The 20,915-nt window shown below is 36.6% G+C and overlaps 1 protein-coding gene across 2 annotated transcripts in view; it reads left to right on the top strand.

Annotated features, from left to right (window-relative positions):
• LOC134754943 (uncharacterized) overlaps positions 1-20,915 on the top strand; it is a 246,828-nt gene that overhangs the window by 31,429 nt on the left and 194,484 nt on the right. The window contains exon 4 of one of the 2 annotated variants that reach the window (XM_063691425.1): positions 8,313-8,725. The exons of the other annotated variant lie outside the window; for it this stretch is intronic. Coding sequence (XP_063547495.1) covers positions 8,313-8,453 — 141 coding nt within the window. The 3' untranslated portion in view covers positions 8,454-8,725. Of the gene's footprint in view, positions 1-8,312; positions 8,726-20,915 lie in introns of those variants that run through there. 2 annotated transcript variants of the gene reach the window in all.

The following is a 20,915-nucleotide window of genomic DNA, read 5'->3' as shown; positions in this document are numbered from 1 at the left end:
TGTTCATGTCATCCTCCAGATACTGTTTGAGAGTAGCAATAAGGTCTCCACCTTTAGGGCTGTAAAGTAGTCCCCACTTGATTTTTGGGGTTCTATCAATGGTTGTCTTAATAGGCCTGGGTAGTTTGAGACATGCTACTAATATTCTATGCTGCGAAGTAAGCGCTTCTCCCGGTATCACTTTACAATCCCTAAAGTTTCGAAGTAAGTTCTTATCTGCTAAAATATAGTCTATTTGTGTACCATGTCTTGAGCTTTTATACGTGATCAGGTGTTCTGGTTTCTTTTGAAAGAAGGTGTTAATGATGGCGAGGTTATGTCTCATTCCAAATTCCAAGATTTCTTCCCCCTGTTTATTTATAGTCCCATAGCCTCGATTTCCATGTACTCCCGGGTATGCATCCGTGGAAACGCCTACATGTCCGTTCAAATCTCCGCCGATATATTTCATTTCCGGAGAAGGTATCTGATTGATCAAGTCATCAAAATCTTCCCAGAACTGAGATTTTTCTGCTTCTGGACATCCTACCTGTGGAGCATACGCCGAAATTAGATTTAAAGGCGGTTGTTTATCCATGGCCAACTTTACAGCAATCAGGCGGTCGCTTTTTCTTTCGATCTGGATGATCCTTTCTTTAAGATGGGAGTCTAGTGCGATGGCTACCCCATTTCGTGTAGTAGAAGTGCCATGATAGATAAGTTGGTAGCCTAGTCCTATGTCCCTCGACCTGGATCCCTTCCACCTAGTCTCCTGAATACAGCATGCATTAATATTTCTTCTTTCAAGAGTTTTGCTAAGTTCCTGGCTTCTACCATTAAGAGACCCCAGGTTCCATGTAGCAAGTCTGATAGTTGGTTTGTCGGTTCGCGAATGCATATTCTTGTCATTTTGTACGTCGCTTTGGGGGTACGCCCTAACATTCTGTTTATTCGCATGTGCACTCACGTCGCTTACGGGGGACGCCCTAGTATTGACTTGGATTCTTTTAGTTGTACTTATCATGATTTGAACGAGGAGAAAATTTTGGCTATTAGTTTTACGGCCGGTTGCCACCTGACGCCAAGACTGTCACCCTCCTTAGAGCGCGAGGGCTGCCGTTGGCCCTATTGGGCTCATCCGCCACCATCTCTTCTGAATGCTCCAGTCCAAACATCCAGCACTGTTGCCGACCTCGCCTCTGAAGATGTCAAAGAAGCCCGACACAGGGGTTTGTTAACGGAGTAGCCTTCTCCGGCCTGTTGGTCCGCGGGAGCTATTTTATTTCACTCCTACCCTCCTGGAGCTCCAGGCGGGCGTTCCACTATCCGCCACCTGTGGACGCGTTCTCTAGGGGTGAGGCTCCCCCGAGAACCACTAGGGATTCATGTAATTAAACACTAATTTTAAGATTGTTTTATTTTTTCAAATTTATATGTAACCGTTTTTTACATCGAATAAAGGGCTTTTTTATTTTTATTTTATTTTATACATGTCCTGTAGATATATAGTTGTTTAATATTCAAAATTTTTGTTTCCTTGTATATTTGTTTACTGGGTGTTAGATAGTCGTAATGAAAAAGCATTTTTATGATTTTATTTTCCGCAATTTGAAGTGGTTTCAGGTTTGTTTTACATGCATTACCCCAGATTTCAATTAAATACATTAGATGGGGTTTGACTAGAGAGTTGTATATAGTCTGGCGTACTCGATGTGGAAGGCAGTGTACAATACTAGTCATACTTGTTATGGCCATTTTTTGCCCGGATGCTGCACTTCATGATAAAAGCAAGCCGCTTTGCACAGTGCTAGTAGGGACCAAACTGAGCGATTTGACCCGCAGCAGCGCAAGTTTCACCCCTTAGGAACAGAGATGGCGCCACTTCTTTAAAAAATATTTCAAAAAATTCTACAAGCTAAACCAATGAAACGATTTAAATGTTTAATATCTCAAATGAAAGCCCATTATATACATTACTTTTAAAAAAATACACAAAAAATATATACTGAATACTTTCGACAAAAAAACGACATCTTAATTTTTTTTACTCGATTGATAGTTTTTACTCGGTTTCTCAAAAAATATGTATGGAACATGTATAGATTAATGCATGTATATATTACTAAATAAATAACAAGTATTATAAAAAAAAACCCGACACCGATACCTCTCATACTTCACGAAATATAAAAGTTTGAATGTAATTTCAAACAAATCTACATGCTTTACTATTTGACCGATTTCAATGTTTAATATCTCAAATAAAAGCTCATTATATACATTACTTACAAAAAAATACTCAAAAAACATATACCGAATCCTTTTGCCAAAAATCGGCATCTTAAGTTTTTTTTCTTACTCGATTGATAGTTTTTACTTGATACCTTAAAAAATATTATGGAACATGAATAGTTTAATAAATATATACCTATATACATATATAGTACTGAGTATATAAAAGTATTACAAAAAAAACCGGCCAAGTGCGAGTCGGACTCGCGCACGAAGGGTTCCGTACCATTACGGAAAAAAACTGCAAAAAAATCACGTTTGTTGTATGGGAGCCTCATTTAAATATTTATATTATTCTGTTTATAGTATTTGTTGTTATAGCGGCAACAGAAATACATCATCTGTGAAAATTTCAACTGTCTAGCTATCACGGTTCATGAGACCTGGTGACAGACAGACAGACAGACGGACAGCGGAGTCTTAGTAATAGGGTCCCGTTTTTACCCTTTGGGTACGGAACCCTAAAAAACCGACACGATACCTTTCATTCTTCACAAAATATTTAAGTTAAATTATGCACGTTTTTACAAATAAATTTATTTAAAAGAAATCTTCAACCGCAGTAAGTGCACTGATTTTAATATGAAATGTGTCATATGAAAAGAAATCACCCAATTTATTTTAATAAATAAAAACTGAATATTTTTTTTTAATACAGTTGGTTTTCGCGAACTAGTGCTTTTTACTTTTCCAATTTTTTTAAATTTTTACCTGTTCCAATTCATGACTACTTATTGATGAGTGTTAATATTAGTTTCCTTTAAACGTAGTAATCAACATAAAAACCTACTGTTAATGTAAGAATACGAAAAATATGCATATTTCATATTTTATTACTTACCTCTTCATCATTATAAGTATTATAACACGTTTATTTTTTAATGTTGAAAAACCGTTCTTAATAAGTTGTCTGAATGGAACGGAACGCCTGTCAAAGAAGAGGCGTATTTTCTTACAGCAAGAATGTTTCAAGTTTCCAAAGGCAACATTCGATATTGTTTTTTTAAATATACGATACACAAATAATCGTAAATAACGATATTTAGGTAATAATAGTACAATGTTTTAATTGTTATAATTGTTTCTGTCTTATAGAACATGCATTTGAAAAAAAAAACTTTCATTGAAATGGGTTCAATAATAATAACAAAATCTATTCTAGTCGAATAAAAGCTAGAAAAACACCTCTTCATAATGTCAATGTCAATGATGTCACAGAATTAATAATATAAAAGTTTCAAATTCCATTCCTTACTTGTTGCTTTTCTTATTTTTTTTAAAAACGTCGTTCGATACACGTGCGGATATGTAATTCTTGACTCGTTCCGATATCTCGGTACTCGTGAAGTAATCACATACTTTTCGCACTAGCATCGAAATGTACTTTCCTGGTGCTCAATTACAAAAAAATATTATGCGCGTATACATATACAATTATAAATAATTTTTATTTAAAGTGACTATATTTGTAAACAAAAAACGTTAATGTCCTCCTCGGGTTCACCGGTAGATGTAGAACTGAAAAAGAAAAGTCGTCTTGAAGTACTCGTACCATTCCAATACTACAAAATCACTGATCATACATGAACTGGTTGCTGAAGATTACTTTTGAATTATTTTTGTGCCTGTAGATTACTGTTGAATTATTTTTGTGCCTAGTTGATAACCATTAATTGTTGATAACCTATAAGTTTGTGCCAGACCTATAATCAGTGGTCAGCATGCAAAATAACCCTGGATTGAAAATTACATTAACTTACTTTTGATTTGTACAGCTACCTTTACATGATTTACACTGGGCTGTGCACGGTAAGCTGACGCGGGGACACCCACAACGCATAGTTTCGCAGCCAGATTTGCAGCCGCAATGGTCCAAGAGGCTTAATTGCGACCAAATTGCTGTAACTGCCGACCATTCCGGAGTCCAACTCTCTTTTTCCTTAGTCCATCCCAAAGAAGATGGGCATGGTATGGAAACTTCTGATTTCAGAGCGTTTCCTCATATATGGCCCGCTTGGTAAGTTGCTCGAAGTGCATGTTTATAGAGAGCAGCAAAAAACTTTATTCAGTTTTAGTTATAATTTTGTTATTTATTAAAATAAATTGGGGGATTTATTTTCATATGACACGTTTTATATTAAAATCAGTGCACTTACTGCGGTTGAAGATTTCTTTTAAATAAATTTATTTGTAAGAGCGTGCATAATTGAACTTATATATTTCGTGAAGAATGAAAGATATCGGTGTCGAGTTTTTTTTTGTAATACTTTTTATATACTCAGTACTATATATAATATATAAGTATTCATGTTCCATTTTTTTTTTATGAAATCAAGTAAAAACTATCAATCAAGTAAGAAAAAAAAACTTAAGATGCCGTTTTTTGCCAAAAGTATTCAGTATATGTTTTTTTAATATTTTTTATAAGTAATGTATATAATGAGCTTTTATTTTAGATATTAAACATTGAAATCGGTCAAATAGTTTAGCTTGTAGAATTTTTTGAAATATATCTTGAAGAAATTTACACTCGCATTCAAACTTTCATATTTCGTGAAGTATGAGAGATATCGGTGTCGGGTTTTTTTTATAATACTTGTTCTTTATTCAGTAATATATACATGCATTCTTTATTCAGTAATATATTCATATTCCATACATTTTTTTTGAGAAATCAAGTAAAAACTATCAATCGAGTAAAAAAAAAACTTAAGATGCCATTTTTTGTCGAAAGTATTCAATATATATTTTTTGAGTATTTTTTTCAAAGTAATGTATATACCTATAATGAGCTTTTATTTGAGATATTGAATATTTAAATCGGTTCATTGGTTTAGCTTGTAGAATTTTTTGAAATATTTTTTAAAGAAGTGGCGCCACATCTGTACCTAAGGGGTGAAACTGCCGCTGCTGCGGGTCAAATCACTCAGTTTGGTCCCTACTATCACTGTGCAAAGCGGCTTGCTTTTATCATGAAGTGCAGCATTTTGTTCTCATTATATAAATATTTAAATGGGGCTCCCATACAACAGACGTGATATTTTTGCTGTTTTTTTTTCGTAATGGTACGCAACCCTTCGTGCGCGAGTCCGACTCGCACTTGGCCGGTTTTTTTATTAGTGTGTGTTGTCTAGTTTAGAAAGGTGTCTAATGTAAGGCCTAAGTATTTTTCGTTTGTTTTTTGCTGTAGTACTTCTCCGTTGATTTTAAAAGGCAAATGCGACGGTATTTTTTTATTTTTCGCTTTAAAAATAACGTAAGATGTTTTGGAAGTATTCACTGTAAGAAGGTTATAACGAAACCAGGAATATAATTTATCAAGATCTTCTTGTGCTTGAGTAATCAATTCAGCAATCGAAGCGCCAAAATAAAAGAGACAAGTGTCATCAGCGTAAAGAGATAAGTGACCATTGAGTTCTACTTCATGTATATTGTTAATATATACTGTAAATAGCAGTGGTCCGATTATGGAGCCTTGTGGCACACCGAATGTGATGTTTTGAGGTTTACTCTGGTGATTTCCAATCCTAACTACCTGTTGTCGGTTTTTGAGGTACGATTCAAAAATATTGAAGGCGGCGCCGGTTATTCCTATTTTATTACTAAGTTTTTTTGAGTAAAATGCCATGGCTAACAGTATCGAATGCTTTTTTGAGGTCGATAAACACACCCAATGCAATTTGTATATAAATTATAAACTGAAATAAATGTCATATACTACAGTAATTGTTCTCAAATCAATTGACTTTGTTATTTCTACATCTATATCTGTTGTGGTGTCCTATTGATTTTCCGACAAAAATTCGCCGATTTTTGTTTCGCCGATAACGATTCGCCGACGGGTTCTTTGGTCGAGTAACGATTGGCAAAATCTCATTACGCATAATAGTCGTTTGCAAGAGTAGTCAATAAGCAGAGCATTGATACGCATAGTTACTATTCGTAGAATAATCACTTAGAAACTGTCACAATTACCCGAGAAACCATTGGTCGAAACACAGGTAGAATGTTCATTTGGCATTAATATTGATTAGCAGAACTTCTCTCAGCGATTACTCCGGCGCCCATGGTCCGATTTGAGTACCTTCTATTTTTTTTTTGTTTGACCATCGAGTTCTTCCCATAATTGATTCTGCGAGGTTCTGATCTGATGATAAAATCCATAAGAAATTGAGGGAACTCCTCAATTTTTTAAGGCACGTGTATGGTAATTTCGATGTTTTCTAAAGTAACTCAAGCATTTCCTCCCGAAAATCACCAATTTGATGCAGTACAATTGTAGCCTTACCACGAGTTTGAGATGTAGTGTGTTCGTTAGCGAATATGTAGTTAATGATTCTCCGAGAAATTTTTAGCAGATTATCGATTCGCAGACAACGATTCGCCGAACATCGATTCGCAGAGTGGTTTATTTGTAGATGTAACTTTTGGTCGACTAACGTTACGCAGACTCTTGGTTCACATACAGTTCAGTTCGCTTATGTGTATATTAGCAGAACTATTATTGGACGATTTTCATTTGGCAGAGTAATCTTTTCGTTTAAGCAATGTTTAGTCGAATAACGTTTCCCATTTTACACATCGTTATTTTCAAAATAAAAACTTTTTACAAAAAAAAGAAAACCGACTTCAAAAAGTATGAAATAATTAATATTAAGTATCTTTTTTAGTGTATATGCGTTAAGTATATCACTAGACTTATATTGACCGGGATATAGACCGTGATTACCTTTTGAATTGTTTATGAGCTCCCGATATTTCGACGCAGTTACATCCATCTTGTTGTTTTTGTTGTGCATTTTGTAAACAATTCAAAAGGTAATCACGGTCTATATCCCGGTCAATATAAGCCTAGTGAAACTAACCGTGAATCATTCAAAACTTATGCGTTAAGTATATGTATGAAAAGTAAGTTACGAAGACGTCAGCGAATATGTAGTCTCAAACTCGTGGTAAGGCTACAGTCGCACTGAATTAAGCAGAAAGCAAAAAGTCGAAGAAACCGTGCAAGGCTGATGCTTGGGGGTGCTACTACACTATGTTAACTTTAAATCGCAAAGAATGAAGCTGTGAAACATAATAACCGGTACCGATAAAAAATAACGGTACCGTACCGCTTATACTGTAACGAAATTTGTCTTTGCTTTGCATGATTATTAGTGAACTGATCTGTATAAAAATCTTAAAATCACCGAAACATACATTTAGGATACTTAATTATTTTATTTAGCTTTCAACTTACGGTTATATGATATGTTCTAATTAGTACGAAAATATTTAGATATGCACAAAATGTAGGTAATTGAAATAAAACATTGTTTTATTTCATAGTAATTTTATATAACACTCGATACATAATTATACATAAGTAACTAAAACCAGGCCGCAGCGGTATTGGCCTGTAAGCTTCATCTCGGTCTCCAACACCGCAAAAACTCGCTAGTATTAATGCTGGTCTTGCCGTTATTTTTTCTTGATGCTTGAAAATGGCACGTTAACCGCTTTATACATATAAACACACACTGTAGACACTGCAAGACTTTCAGATATTAAACGAATTACATGACGCTTCGTATTAATAGGCATTATTTTAATGACTCCTCTACACGATGGGCCATCATACCACTAAGATGGGCCAGCGTGTAGAGAGGGTAGTGGTGTCGGATGGCTTATGGCGCGATGGGATGGCCACGGTGTCGGTTTATCGTCCGCACATCAAAGGTAGTGGGCCAGCGATGGTGCGTACGCATCTGCACGTGGCCCATTCCATAGTGCGTGCTCTCAACCATCGTATGGCCATCTCGCTGGTCCAGCTTTGGGCCATCGTGTATAGAGGAGCCATAACCATCGCATGGCAATCCCGCTGGTCCAGCGCTGGGCCATCGTGTAGAGGAGCCATAAGATAAAAGTCCCCTAACATAAATACAAGATTCATTCACGTCATCAAAATTCATTGACGTACAGAAGTCATACACATGTACTTCCTTAATTCAGTGTACTTCAGTAAATGAGAGTTTATTTCATGATTGGTTTTTTGGCAGGTATCGCTTGGAATACAAGAGATAGCTGAGACGTGCGGCGCGGCTGCGGCGGCAGCGTCGGAGCAGCTGGCGGGCGCGGCGCGGCGCGTCGAGCAGGCCGAGCACAAATTGTTTCCGCAGCGCAGGAACGGCCTGGATTAGCTGAGCCCATCCCTCGTTTCTCCACTTTCCACTCCCAGCTCCACTACTGCTTTACTGCATTTGGTTCTTTATCTAGCAAGTCGATTATACATTTTTCCGGACTTCTTTCGGAATAATCCGGAGTTTTAATTAATTTGTCTACATTCTTCGTTTTACATCTCCAACTGTCGTGCTTTTTACGAATCGTTGAACTTTTAAAGTGGTTATTATTTAAATTGTATTATTTTTATATTATACAAAACTGACATAATAAATTATTCTTTGACATAAAATCTCTAATATTTACCCGAATTTCCTGCATTACATAGCCAATATCCTGTAACACTAGCAGGGTCAGGTATAGTGTAGGAAATGAAGCAAGTTGCTGTATGGAGACCCATGCATTAATTTCCCAGTCGATGAAATTTTGCTTGGTTATTGTATAGTATGAGCCGTAACTAACATATAAATATCAAAAAAAAAACACTCCTAACTTAAGTAATTATACGTAAAAATACAAATCTGTTTATATATTGAACTGAGTAATTCCTCCGTCCAAAATTATTTTACCAAATCAGTTTTTTGTATCAATATGTGATACTAGAAAAAAATCTAAAACTTTTGTCAAACATGAGAATATTTTTTTTTATTATAATTCCTTTTTTTGACTCTCATTTTCATTGGAAACTTGCTCTGTCATTTTTTTCTTCTTATATGATCTTAGAATATAATTTGGCGTAGTGGATAAGAAAACCCAAAAAAAAAAAATGCATACCCAAATGTATGTATTTTAGAACTAATAAAAACTGAGTGGAAAATTTCTCAGCCTGATTTCTTTTTAAATATATACTAAGTAGTCACGTATACACTTAAATCCAAAATATCCAAAAGATGTATCATCCAGAACACCGAAATTTTGGAAGCGAAGATAAATCCGTCCCGCGGTTACGCAATAATGTACCGTCTTCCTTTAGCAGTTAAGTGCAGATTAGCGTCCCGACCCGACCGCGTGACCCGCAGCCCGTACTTAAGAAGGGAGTTGTCGTTGTCACTGGTGTGTGATTCTTTACACTACATTTAGTGATTTTTACAAGCTTTTATTTAACTTGCAATGTACCTATGTAACTATGTTTGTACGGGTCAAAGTTAAATTTGACCCACTTTCCGGTTTCCGATGAAACTTAAAATTTGCACACACAAAGTCGGGTGACAATGCAATATTATGGTACCATCGAGCTGATCTGATGATGGATACAGGAGGTGGCCATAGGAACTTGTGATAAAACAATGCAACCTAATTGTGTTTGGGGTTTTTAGAATTGTCGCAATGAGTATTAGTTGCCTGTGGAAAGAAAAGTACAGTCAGTGATAAAAGCTTGTACCAAAAATGAAATTTTTGCCAAAAACAGCGTTTTTTTTGCCGAATAATATATACTTACGTAGTTTCATATATAGGCCACCAAACGAAGCCCAAAAATTGCCATTAAGGGGAAATAATTCGTGTGTAAGCGTATTTTGGCACAGTTGTAGGTAAAGGTGCCTGAAACAACATACTAAAAGTTATGTTATGGATGGGGGTGAAGCTAACGGGTAGAGGGAGGTGTAAAGGTCCCTTTTTAGGGTTCCGTACCCAAAGGGTAAAACCGGGACCCTATTACGAACCATCGGTGCGCGAGTCCGACTCGCACTTGGCCGGTTTTTTAGTTTTTCGTAAATAACTCGTAAACGGTGGCCCATAAATGTCCTGTTACATAAATAATCTACGTAAAATTGCCTACAAGAAAGATTTCATACACTTTTTCGCTTGGATCAATATTTAAAAAGATATTAAACGAGAAAGTTAATTAAAATCAATTCTTAGGTTCCTTTTTTTCAGTTTTTCGTAAATAATTTGTAAAGTATAAGCTATAGCTCTATAGTTATATAGTTATTTGTGTGTTAGGTTTCGTTTTAATACTTATATGTATAAGTAGTAATTGTAGTATGTGTGTTTGTGTTTAATAGTCTCCATATTTAAGCTCTTTGCACTACCTGTTGACTTTTGTATGAGTTCTACATTTCCTGCTACCCAAAGGTTGTCTGGAAGAGATCGCTTTTTAGCAATAAGACCGCCTGTTGTTACCTGGTTCTATTTTTTCTTTAAATATTTCTTTGTAGTTTTACATGTATGTAAAATGTATAATTTTGGTGCAATAAAGAATATTTACTTACTTACTTACTTATAGCAAAAAAAAAATCTTGTACACAAATAATTTACACAAACTTTTCTACAAGGAACATGTGAAACACTTTTAGCTAGGATCAATATTTAATGAGGTATTAAAAGGGGAAATTAAATTATAAACAATTCTACACATTACTTAACTTTCCCACTTTAATAGTTTTATAAATATTGATCTTAGGGAAAAGTGTTCCACATGTTTCTTGTAGGAAATTGTATACCAATTATTTATGTTTAAGATTTTTTTTTGCTATTGGTCATACTTCACAAATTATTTACGAAAATCTAAAAAAAGGGACCTGAGAATTGATTAAAATTAACTTTTCCTCTTTAATATCTTATTAAATATTGGTCGTAGCTAAAAAGTGTAAAATACCTTTTTTGTAGCAAATTTTCTGAAATATTTTTGTATATTTTTTTTGCAATTGACCACCGTTTACGAGATATTTACAAAAAACTTTTAAAAAGTTACCTCTGAATTGATTGTAATTAACTTTATTCCTTTAATTTCGTTTTAAATATTGATCCTAGAGAAAAGTTTTCGGAATGTTTTTTGTAGAAAATTTTATGTAGATTATTTATTTACCAGAAACTTTTCTGCTATGGTCCACCGTTATTTACGAAAAACTAAAAAAAGGACTTTAAAATTGATAATAATTAACTTTCCCGCTTTAATATCTTTTTAAAGTATTGATGCTAGCAAAAAGTTACCACATGTTTCTTTTAGGAAATTAAAAAAATAATGTTATAATTTAAAAAATATTTATTTAGTAATTAAATCATACAAAAAGGTAATCCGCCACATGCTTCGTCAAAACACAAACGTAATCCGCACAAGCCTCGTACTGACCTTATTCTACATTAACACTAATACAAAACATAATTTCTGCAACAAGCTTCGTCAAAAACAACCATAAACTAATGCCCATCCCCACCCTGCACCAAGACCGGCCCAAAAGTTCCCATTATGCTTGCAGCATTACCACGCTATATGGCGATGGAAACCTGTTGGACCAGCCAAGATCCAGAGCGGGGGTCATTACCCCTCTCTCTTAAACGCCTGCCCAACTCCCTAAAAAGCTCCAGAGCCTCATTACCCCAGGGTCCAGCAGTCTCCACAGCAACCGGTACGAAATCGTACACCACCTCCAAGGCGGAGTACTTGGCGTGTTTGAGCCTTGCAGCCGTTTCCGCCGCCGATCCTGCAGCGTTAAGAGTGTGTCTCAAATGAGACGCAGCATATGTACTTACACATGTTGCATCCCATAAGAGACAACGCCCCTTCCGCCAGGGAACCAACGTTAACCCGTCCGGCCTCTTGCCATCCGTGCGTGACAAACCCGGTGGCTCCAGAACACATGGAACATTGGCCGATACCATAGCCCGACGTATTATGTCATTTATGGAATGGTGCCTCGGGAAACGTCCAGCACACCTTTGGCAACTCAAGCCGTGATGCCCGTTTTCCTCCACCATTACACCGCATATACAACGGTGCGCCTCACACACCTTACCCCCTAACGTCAAGGCCACTGCTATCCTCAAAGAATCATTGTCAAGCAGTGTACCCAAATGTGGCGAGGGCAAAGCATGCAACCACGCACCTGACTCTGGTCTTGAAGTCGCCTTTAGACGCGCCAAATCGGCCCCCGAAGCACCACCCAACAAATCCGTTAAGGTGAGCCTACACAAAATGTCGTCCCACTGCCTTTGGACTCCCAAACTATCCGGACGGTCGTCGGCGGGACAAAGCACAACCCATCTCTCCAAAGCATCCGACGCATATGGTATGCGGACGTTGCTGCCATAAACAGAGAGTATGCGAGCAACAAGATCCGTAGACCCATGCGCAGAGGCCAAAAAAGAGACCAAGCCGACATCTTGAGCCCGACGCACCCCGAGACCACCAAATCGAACAGGCAATCAAATGCTACATTGAGAATCGACTCTAAAGAAATTCTGAGCGTGTTATCCAATACCTCTTGCTGAAAAAGCCAAGTAGGAGATGTTCGCATTATATAAACCATCCGAGGTAACGCAAAGCAATTCCGCAGCAATACGAGACTTACATGACCAGATAGATGCCCCAAATGTTCTCGCGCTGACGAGAGCGCCCGCCCTTTGGCTTGAAGAACAGAGGTAACACCCTCAGCAATAATGGGAGCATCTAATAACCTCAGTGTAGACTTATCCACCTGTCTTATCCCGAGCAAAATTGACTCAAACTGTGGAAAACAGTTTGTGCCCCCACCAGCACAGGTAAAAAACTCACACTTAGACGGGTTGACTTCCAGTCCAATTGCCTTCAGAGCCGGTATAAAAGCCTTAAGGTCATCAAGGACCACTTCCAGGCTTCCACCAATAGTGCCGTCATCCAAATACCAAACATTTAATGGCGCTTTCAGCCCGGAAATGACCTTCTGAATTGCCAGGCAAAAAATTAAGCGCCCCAAAGGATTGCCCTGCTGCGCACCAACCTGTGACTGCAAGAGGGTGTCCAATTGTAGTGTTGGAAATTATATGTAAATTATTTGTGTATCAGATTTCTTTACCAATTATCTACGAAAAACTGAAAAAAGGAATCTTACAATTGATTAAAATTAACCGTCTTTTTTGTAGTAAATTTTGTGTAGATTATTTACGTTCAACGACATTTTTTGCTATTGGCCACAGTTTACGAGTTATTTACGAAAAAATAAAAAAAAATTGATTTTAATTAATTTTCTCGTTTAATATCTTTTTAAATATTGATCCTAGCGAAAAAGTGTATGGATTCTTTCTTATAGGAAATTTTATGTAGATTATTTATGTAACAGGACATTTTTTGTTATGGGTCTCCGTTTAAGAGTTATTTACGAAAAACGAAAAAAAGACAAATGGATAATAATTAACTTTCCCGCTTGAGTATCTTTTTAAAATATTCATGCTAGCGAAAAATGTACCACTTGTTTCTTGTAGGAAATTGTCTGCAAATTATTTATTTATCAGATTTATTTTTGCTATAGGTAATACTTTAAAAATTATTTACGAAAAACTAAAAAAAAGGAACCGAATTGATTATAATTAACATTCCCTCTTTAATCTTTTTAAATATTAAGCCTAGCAAAAAGGATCCATAGTCTTTCTGTAGTAAATTTTATGTAGATTATTTACGTCCAATAACAGTTTTTGCTATTGGCCACCGTTTACGAGTTATTTACGAAAATATAAAAAAAACTTTGATTTTAATTATCATTCTCGTTTAATATCTTTTTAAATATTGATCCTAGCGAAAAAGTGTACGGAATCTTTCTTTTACGCAATTTTATGTCGATTATTTATGTAAAAGGACATTTTTTTGCTATGGGCCACCGTTTACGAGTTATTTACGAAAAACTAAAAAAGGGACCTTGAAACCCCCCCTCCCCACCCGTTAGCTTAACCCCTATGATGATGATATATCATATCGATACAGGTGCCTGAAACAACATAATAAATACTTTTATTATGTTGTTTCAGGCACCTTTATCGACAACTATGCCAGAATTCGCCTACACACGAATTATTTCCCCCGATTTTCCTTCGTTTGGTGGCTTAATAACGAGCTTTGCTCCCGTACGACCGACCGACAGACAATATAACAAACGAAAACAGTAAGCCGCCGCCGGGCTAGGCGCGACGCACGCGCGGGCGGCGGCCGGTACTGCTCCCGCACCCCGCTTGTACACTCCGCTCCCTACCACACTGCTACCGAATCTCCCGGTATGTTTAGTTTTTAATACGCTCGTTATTTTTTTGGATTTTTTTATAATTGAATGGTAAGAACACTGTGAACTTAATGCAATAAAAAAAAGGGATAGAGAAATTTTCCACAGGGAGTAAAAAGGCAATTTCAGAAAATAGTATAGTTACACGGTATTTTTTTAGATTTTCATTGTGTAGGTATAAAACGGCAATAAAATTGCACTCCAGTGAAAAAATTAGACGGAGCAATTTTCCGGTCCAAGACAAGCCAAAAAATTATATTTTGTTTATATTGGTATTTCTGCTGGGATATTTTTTTTGATATTTCATATATTATTGCAATACGTAACATGAATATGTCCGGTGAAGAAAGTTTGAACGGAGCATTTTTCCGTAAAAAGATATTAACGATTTAAGACTTTAGGTATTTACTGAAATCCTATTATTATTATTCTTTGGAAATGTATACAATGCTCTTTATTTATTGATACTTTACCATACTGTAAAGTTTTTTCTGGCAGAGGAATTACTGCGGGGGTCCACTACCTTTATTTCCTACACTAGTATGACACATTCAGAACACTTTTATGGGTGGAATATGACAACATGCAACAGTGCACTGCAGTGGCTCAACCAATGATGATGAGCAATGCGACCTATGACCGGTGTTACCAGTTTAAAACTTAAATTACTAATTTTGTAGCCTTATATAATCGGGCCAAGCCATCGATCTGTAAGTTGTTATAAGACATATGACTGCACATGACGATAAAATATGCATACATCTCGCACAGTATTTTTTATTTTTATTTTTTTTTGTTTTTTTTTGTCACGATAATGTTTTGCAATAAAGTTCTTATCTATCTATCAGAGTATGACGGCCGTTCTCGGCGTTATCGGCTTTTCCTCTTCAACCATCATGTAAACGAGTAAAGGCAGATTTAGTCCGTCACTGTAGGTGTTGGTAGGAGAGCCGGTCGAACCAAATAGCACAATCGAAATAGGACAAACTGCGAAATCTCTTGGACAGTGATTAAATTTTGTATATATGTTAATTAAAGGTCCCTTTTTCATGTCCACACCATTTGATATTTGGGGACCACGAGGAACCGCAGCCATGTTGGAAAATGTGTGCCTTCCTGGAAAAATCACTTTTTACTCTGAATTTACGTATTCTATGGAAATATGGTGTGTAAGGCTACATTAAAGATTATTAAATTCTATGTTAAAAAGTCCTACATACTTTTGCGGAAAAATTAAATCTTCTTGTAGAAAATACTTGCTGAATCCAGATTGAGCGCTTATACTTTTCCAGGGGACATTCTCTTGATATGAAACTTGGATGAATAGGAATTCCACTTATGTCCATACAATTGTACATGATCTACCCCAATATTAACATTTTACTCGACTGCGACTTAAGGCGCTAGTCGCTATTGCTGGCCGTAAACTCTTACTTTCTAGAGTATATATCTGCTTAACGGTTCGAAAAAAAATTAAGAAAAGAATATAAATTAATCTACATTTTATGTACAACATTCCTAACGTTTGACTTTTACCCTATGACTTATAGTTTCTCCATAAAAGGAACATTACGACAGGCCGTTTTGCGACTAACTTTGCTTATATCTCCTAAACGGTTTATTCGATTAAAATTATTTTTAAACTAAAATAAAGGTTTTAACAGGAACTACAAATGCAACGTTTCATAATGTTAAAAAATAATATTTTTTTAAAGAAATCGAATATTATTCAACATTTCGTGCGTATGTAGCACAAAAAAAGCGTGGCCGGCAGTCGTGTGCTAGCTTTGAGACGAGGAGGCTGTGTGCTTGTGCTGAGTCCAAGTGCAACAAAATTTGAGTTGTTGTGGCCAAAAACTAAATAACTGCAGAAAGTCGATTCGGTTCTGACGCGCTTTAGCGCGCTTAACACGGTGTTTCGCAGCCTAATATTACGAAAATAATGACAATATTTCCACTTATGTTTGAAAGCTTCATTTGAAATATAAAAATAAAAGTTTTCTAACATGCGCGGACATATTGCCATTTTTACGTTTTTAATAAAGTTCGATTCCTAACAAAACCAATTTTTAATTGATTAATATAGGCTATCAATTTACGTTGTATATAGATATTTATTTATTTTTTAGTTTAGGTTAATCCCCCATTGATTTGTGATGGTTGATGATGAAAACGAACAGTGACAAGTAAGAGTCAATTGATATTCTTTTATAAGCTAATCATAAATGAAAGTAGGCATAATCCAACTATAAACTATTTATAAATAATGACCCTTACAATTGATTAAGCCGTTTAGTAAAAAGACCAAAACGGCCTGTCGTATTTTTTTTTCGCGAAACTATAAATTAAGGCGAAAGGTAAAAATCAAACGTACTACTTACCACCGCAACGATAATACGAGTACCTATGCTATAACGCAATAGTTAGTTCGTATTTTACAAATGTTTTTTTGTTCAGATACGAATAGACCTTGCATTTCGTGGAGGTGGTAAATTATTATAATGGTAAATAATACCTCTTTAACTCAGAAACTATATACTTACTTACTGTTACGGTCTAGAGCGTATTTCTTCTAAATGGGTAAGCAAAAAAATTATGAAAAAAATATATATGAATCTTTATTTATTGTTTAACAATTCATGTTATAATTGTAATAATATTTAATTTGTTTTCTTAAAATTTATAGTTTCACCGTAATAAAAATAATACAACGGGCCATTTTGCGGCTAACTTTGGTTATTTCTACTTAACGGCTAGTTAAATTAAATAAATCAATTAATATTATTTTTAAACTTACAATAATGTTTTAACAGCTGACGGTCTTTCCACCGCGATACAACCGTGCGACGATTTGTTTTATTTACAATTTCGTCTAAATTCTAAACTAATATCTGACAAAGTATAATGAAATGGGATGCGATGACTGAAAAGTTTTTTTACGTGTTCATGTGACCAGCTGACGGTCCACCCAGGTTCAACGGGCTGACCATTTTTTTTATTCACATTAGCATCTAAACTATCACCTGACAAAGTATCAAGCGGGAGGCGATGACAATATTTTTTTTGCGTGTTTCGCTTGCTGCCATTCCTCAACCCACCACCGGAGCAGCAGCTGACGTCCACGGGGGTTCATCATACATAGCCGTTAACCACTATATCGGAGTTATTGTGGCCAAAAAATAAAAAAACTGCAGAGCGCTGATTTGGTCGTGGCGCGCTTGTAATATAAGTAATAATGATATTCCCACGTAATGTTTGAGAAAACTTCGAACTTCGAAAAATAATACTAGTTTAACACTAATAGGTAGGTAACAATTCCCAAAATTTTATATGTAGGTAGACTAGGTACATAATTTTATGTTAACTATTAAATGGCATTATTTATATTTATTTATTACGGATAAAAAATTACTATAAAATAAACACACTGTACGCCTCAATTTAATACATAACAAGCTCTAGCTATAAATGCAATCTGTTGAATTGACTTAGGTATTTATTTGTAAGAAACAGGAAACAGATAAAACACAAATTAACTAATTGAGGCTTGTAAAGTATAATGCTTAAGGGAATATATTTTTATTATAATTTATGACCTCCACTAAACGCATGATCTACTCATACTCAAACGACAAAATATCTGCAAAAGATACACAAATACGAGTATAGCCAACCGCGCGCCTCTGGGCTGTAGCCTATTCTTTAAACCTCGTTGTGGTAAATTCACGTACGATCGCAGTGAGCGGGGTGCGGGTACAGAGACGCTGAGACGCTCAAGGACACATCAGCGACTATCGTCTTAACTAGAAAGTAGGGTAACAGTACTGATGATTCTCTACACCCTTAAGCCCAGGATATTGAACGGATTTCTTTAAATGACGTATCGATAGATTCCTCTTGACGTTCACAACCTGTTTACAATAGTTTTATTAAAGAAAAAACATACAGCCGACTTGAGAGGATGCTGAATGTGAAATTATATTTTTCCTTCTAGGCTTGGTTGGTGGCCTATTCTCGAAGTCTTCTAGAAATCGATTTTCGCTTATGTCGTCTCTGATATGGATATATTTCGTATCAGTGCATTCAGTATGATGTCATGAACACAAATATATGAGAAGACACGCGCGAAAGTGGTGGGGGTAGTTGCTGTGCTGTGACGTCATAAATTCTGCAGTAAAAACTTTTTTTTCTTTCTTTTAAACATACCATGTGGGGTACCAAATAAAAGGGCTTTGTGAGTAGATTATAAATAGGAATAGGATGAATATATCGTTCAACATACTGTAACATTTTCACTACTTGGTCTAACAAATTAGAACAAAATATCCGACTGTTTACATATATTTTTAACCGACTTCAAAAAAGGAGGAGGTTATTGAAATGGTATTTTCATTAGCTTTCATTTGGTACCCATATTGCTATAGTAAAAAAAAAGAATCCCGTCCCTAGTCTCCCCACCCTTTTTTTTTCATTTGTGGGCGCGATTTTCAAAATTAATATAGCCTATGTCCCTACCCACAGAACTAGGATGACACTTTTTGAGCAACTGTATTAAAAACCCCTTTTTCACATCACCAATTCGAAAAAGGGGTTTTTCTTCCCTGCTAGGAGGGATCAAAGTGGCACTTTTCTTCCCTGCTTCCTAGCAGGGATCAAAGTAACACTTTTCTGTTCTAGTTTATACTATGTTTACATTTTTTGTACATTATTTTTTTAGCTTAAATAATATTTTTAAAAATCATAATTACCTCATAGGTGATGTGAAAAGCAGTATGTGTCACATGGTAGCAAAATTATTTCCATCTTGGACGTAACACACTTGAATCCCTCACTATGCTCAGGATTCTACTTTAGAATCCCTCGTTACTCTTGGGATTCTATTATAGAATCCTTCGCTTCGTTCAGGATTCAATTTACGCCCTCGCCGTAAATATGTCAAAGCGTTGATAATAGCCGTAACATACTATCGCACCGCACCGTTACAGCTTTAATGCAGGTTTCTCGTCGTATGCGTGTGTGTGGTGCAACGTCGTTAACACAAACACATGCTAACAGTAGGCGCAAAGAGTTGACTTACCACAGAAAATATTAATTTCACCACAGAATAAATAATAGTGCTACCGTACAGAAAGAAAACCTCCTACAAAACCGAAGTTTGACAGCGGTTCAGGGTCGAATCACGATGTCCCTTTCTAATATATGGCACTATCCCTTTCGGCTATTTAGGGTTGTCAAAATTCAGATCATTATCTTATCTATGACCACTGTGTAATACGCAAAGGGACGTCAAGTTGTGCCAACCCTAATAATTGCTCGGAGCAATGCTGAGCCGAACAGAGCCGAGTTTTCCCGAAGCTAGGAGTTTCGCACCCCTGATTTCGCGCCTTTTTCTACTGACAAGTTGGATTGGGTGTGTATACGCTGTGTGCAAGTACACGCTGTCTTGTGTTTCCTTGTGTTGGCGGCAAAGTCGTGGAAAAGTGGCTAAAATGTAAGTAAGTATATAATTAATTATTTTCAATCACAATCCCACGGTGTTTCATCAATCAATTTCATTTATTATTTCAAATAACAAATTGCACCTCACAGCTAATGCCAAAGCGGCACAAATTGAAATACATTAACAACATAAAAAGCAAGTAAAACATAGTCCTAGTCAATAACACATAACATACAACTAAGACACAGGTATAAATTATGATATGGTACTCTCAGGCATCTGTCTTACTAATATCCTCTTGCATTCCATTATCACTCGCCCCATCGCACTCACAAACAAATCGCACTGTGGCTGCGCCTCGAGCAGGGAGTTGAGCAACGCGTGCGCGCCGCGCCCGTCGCCAGCAGCGGGTGGACAGCCCTTAGCAAGCACGAACGGCAACTGCACACGGCAGAAATGAAGATGCTGAGATGGGCTGGAGGAGTTACGCGCATAGACAGGGTAAGGAATGAACATATCCGGGGTTCATTCAAAGTGGCTCCAGTAACAGAAAAACTCCGAGAAAGTAGGCTCCGCTGGTATGGACATGTTATGCGCCGCGACGATACCTACTCTGTGAAGACTGTACTTAACATCAATACAGGGCCTAGAGGAAGAGGCAGACCACCAGCCACTTGGTGGTCAACCGTCGAAAAGGATTTGAAAGCCCAGAAGCTTGCACCAGTGACAACCCGGGATAGAATATCCTGGCGCCGATGCACAAGGAGGCCCGACCCCAGATGAACTGGGACAGAGGCAGGAAGAAGAAGAAGAAATAAATGTTGCATATATAAGTTGGTCAAGCTTTCGTTCGCTTTCGGAACTTATGTAAGAAATGTCATTTGATATTTACCAGTGGCTTTTCGGTGAAGGAAAACATTGTGAGGAAACCGGACTAATCATAACAAGACCTAGTTCCCCCTCTGGGTTGGAAGGTCAGATGGCAGTTGCTTTCGTAAAAACTAGTGCCTACGTCAATTCTTAGGATTAGTTGTCAAGCGGACCCCAGGCTTCCATGAGCCGTGGCAAAATGCCGA

This window comes from Cydia strobilella, chromosome Z (genome assembly GCF_947568885.1).
Source record: "Cydia strobilella chromosome Z, ilCydStro3.1, whole genome shotgun sequence".
NCBI classification, from domain to species: Eukaryota; Metazoa; Arthropoda; class Insecta; order Lepidoptera; family Tortricidae; genus Cydia; species Cydia strobilella.
Note: the sequence above shows the minus strand (reverse complement) of the source record. Positions and strands in the feature narration are given on the sequence as shown.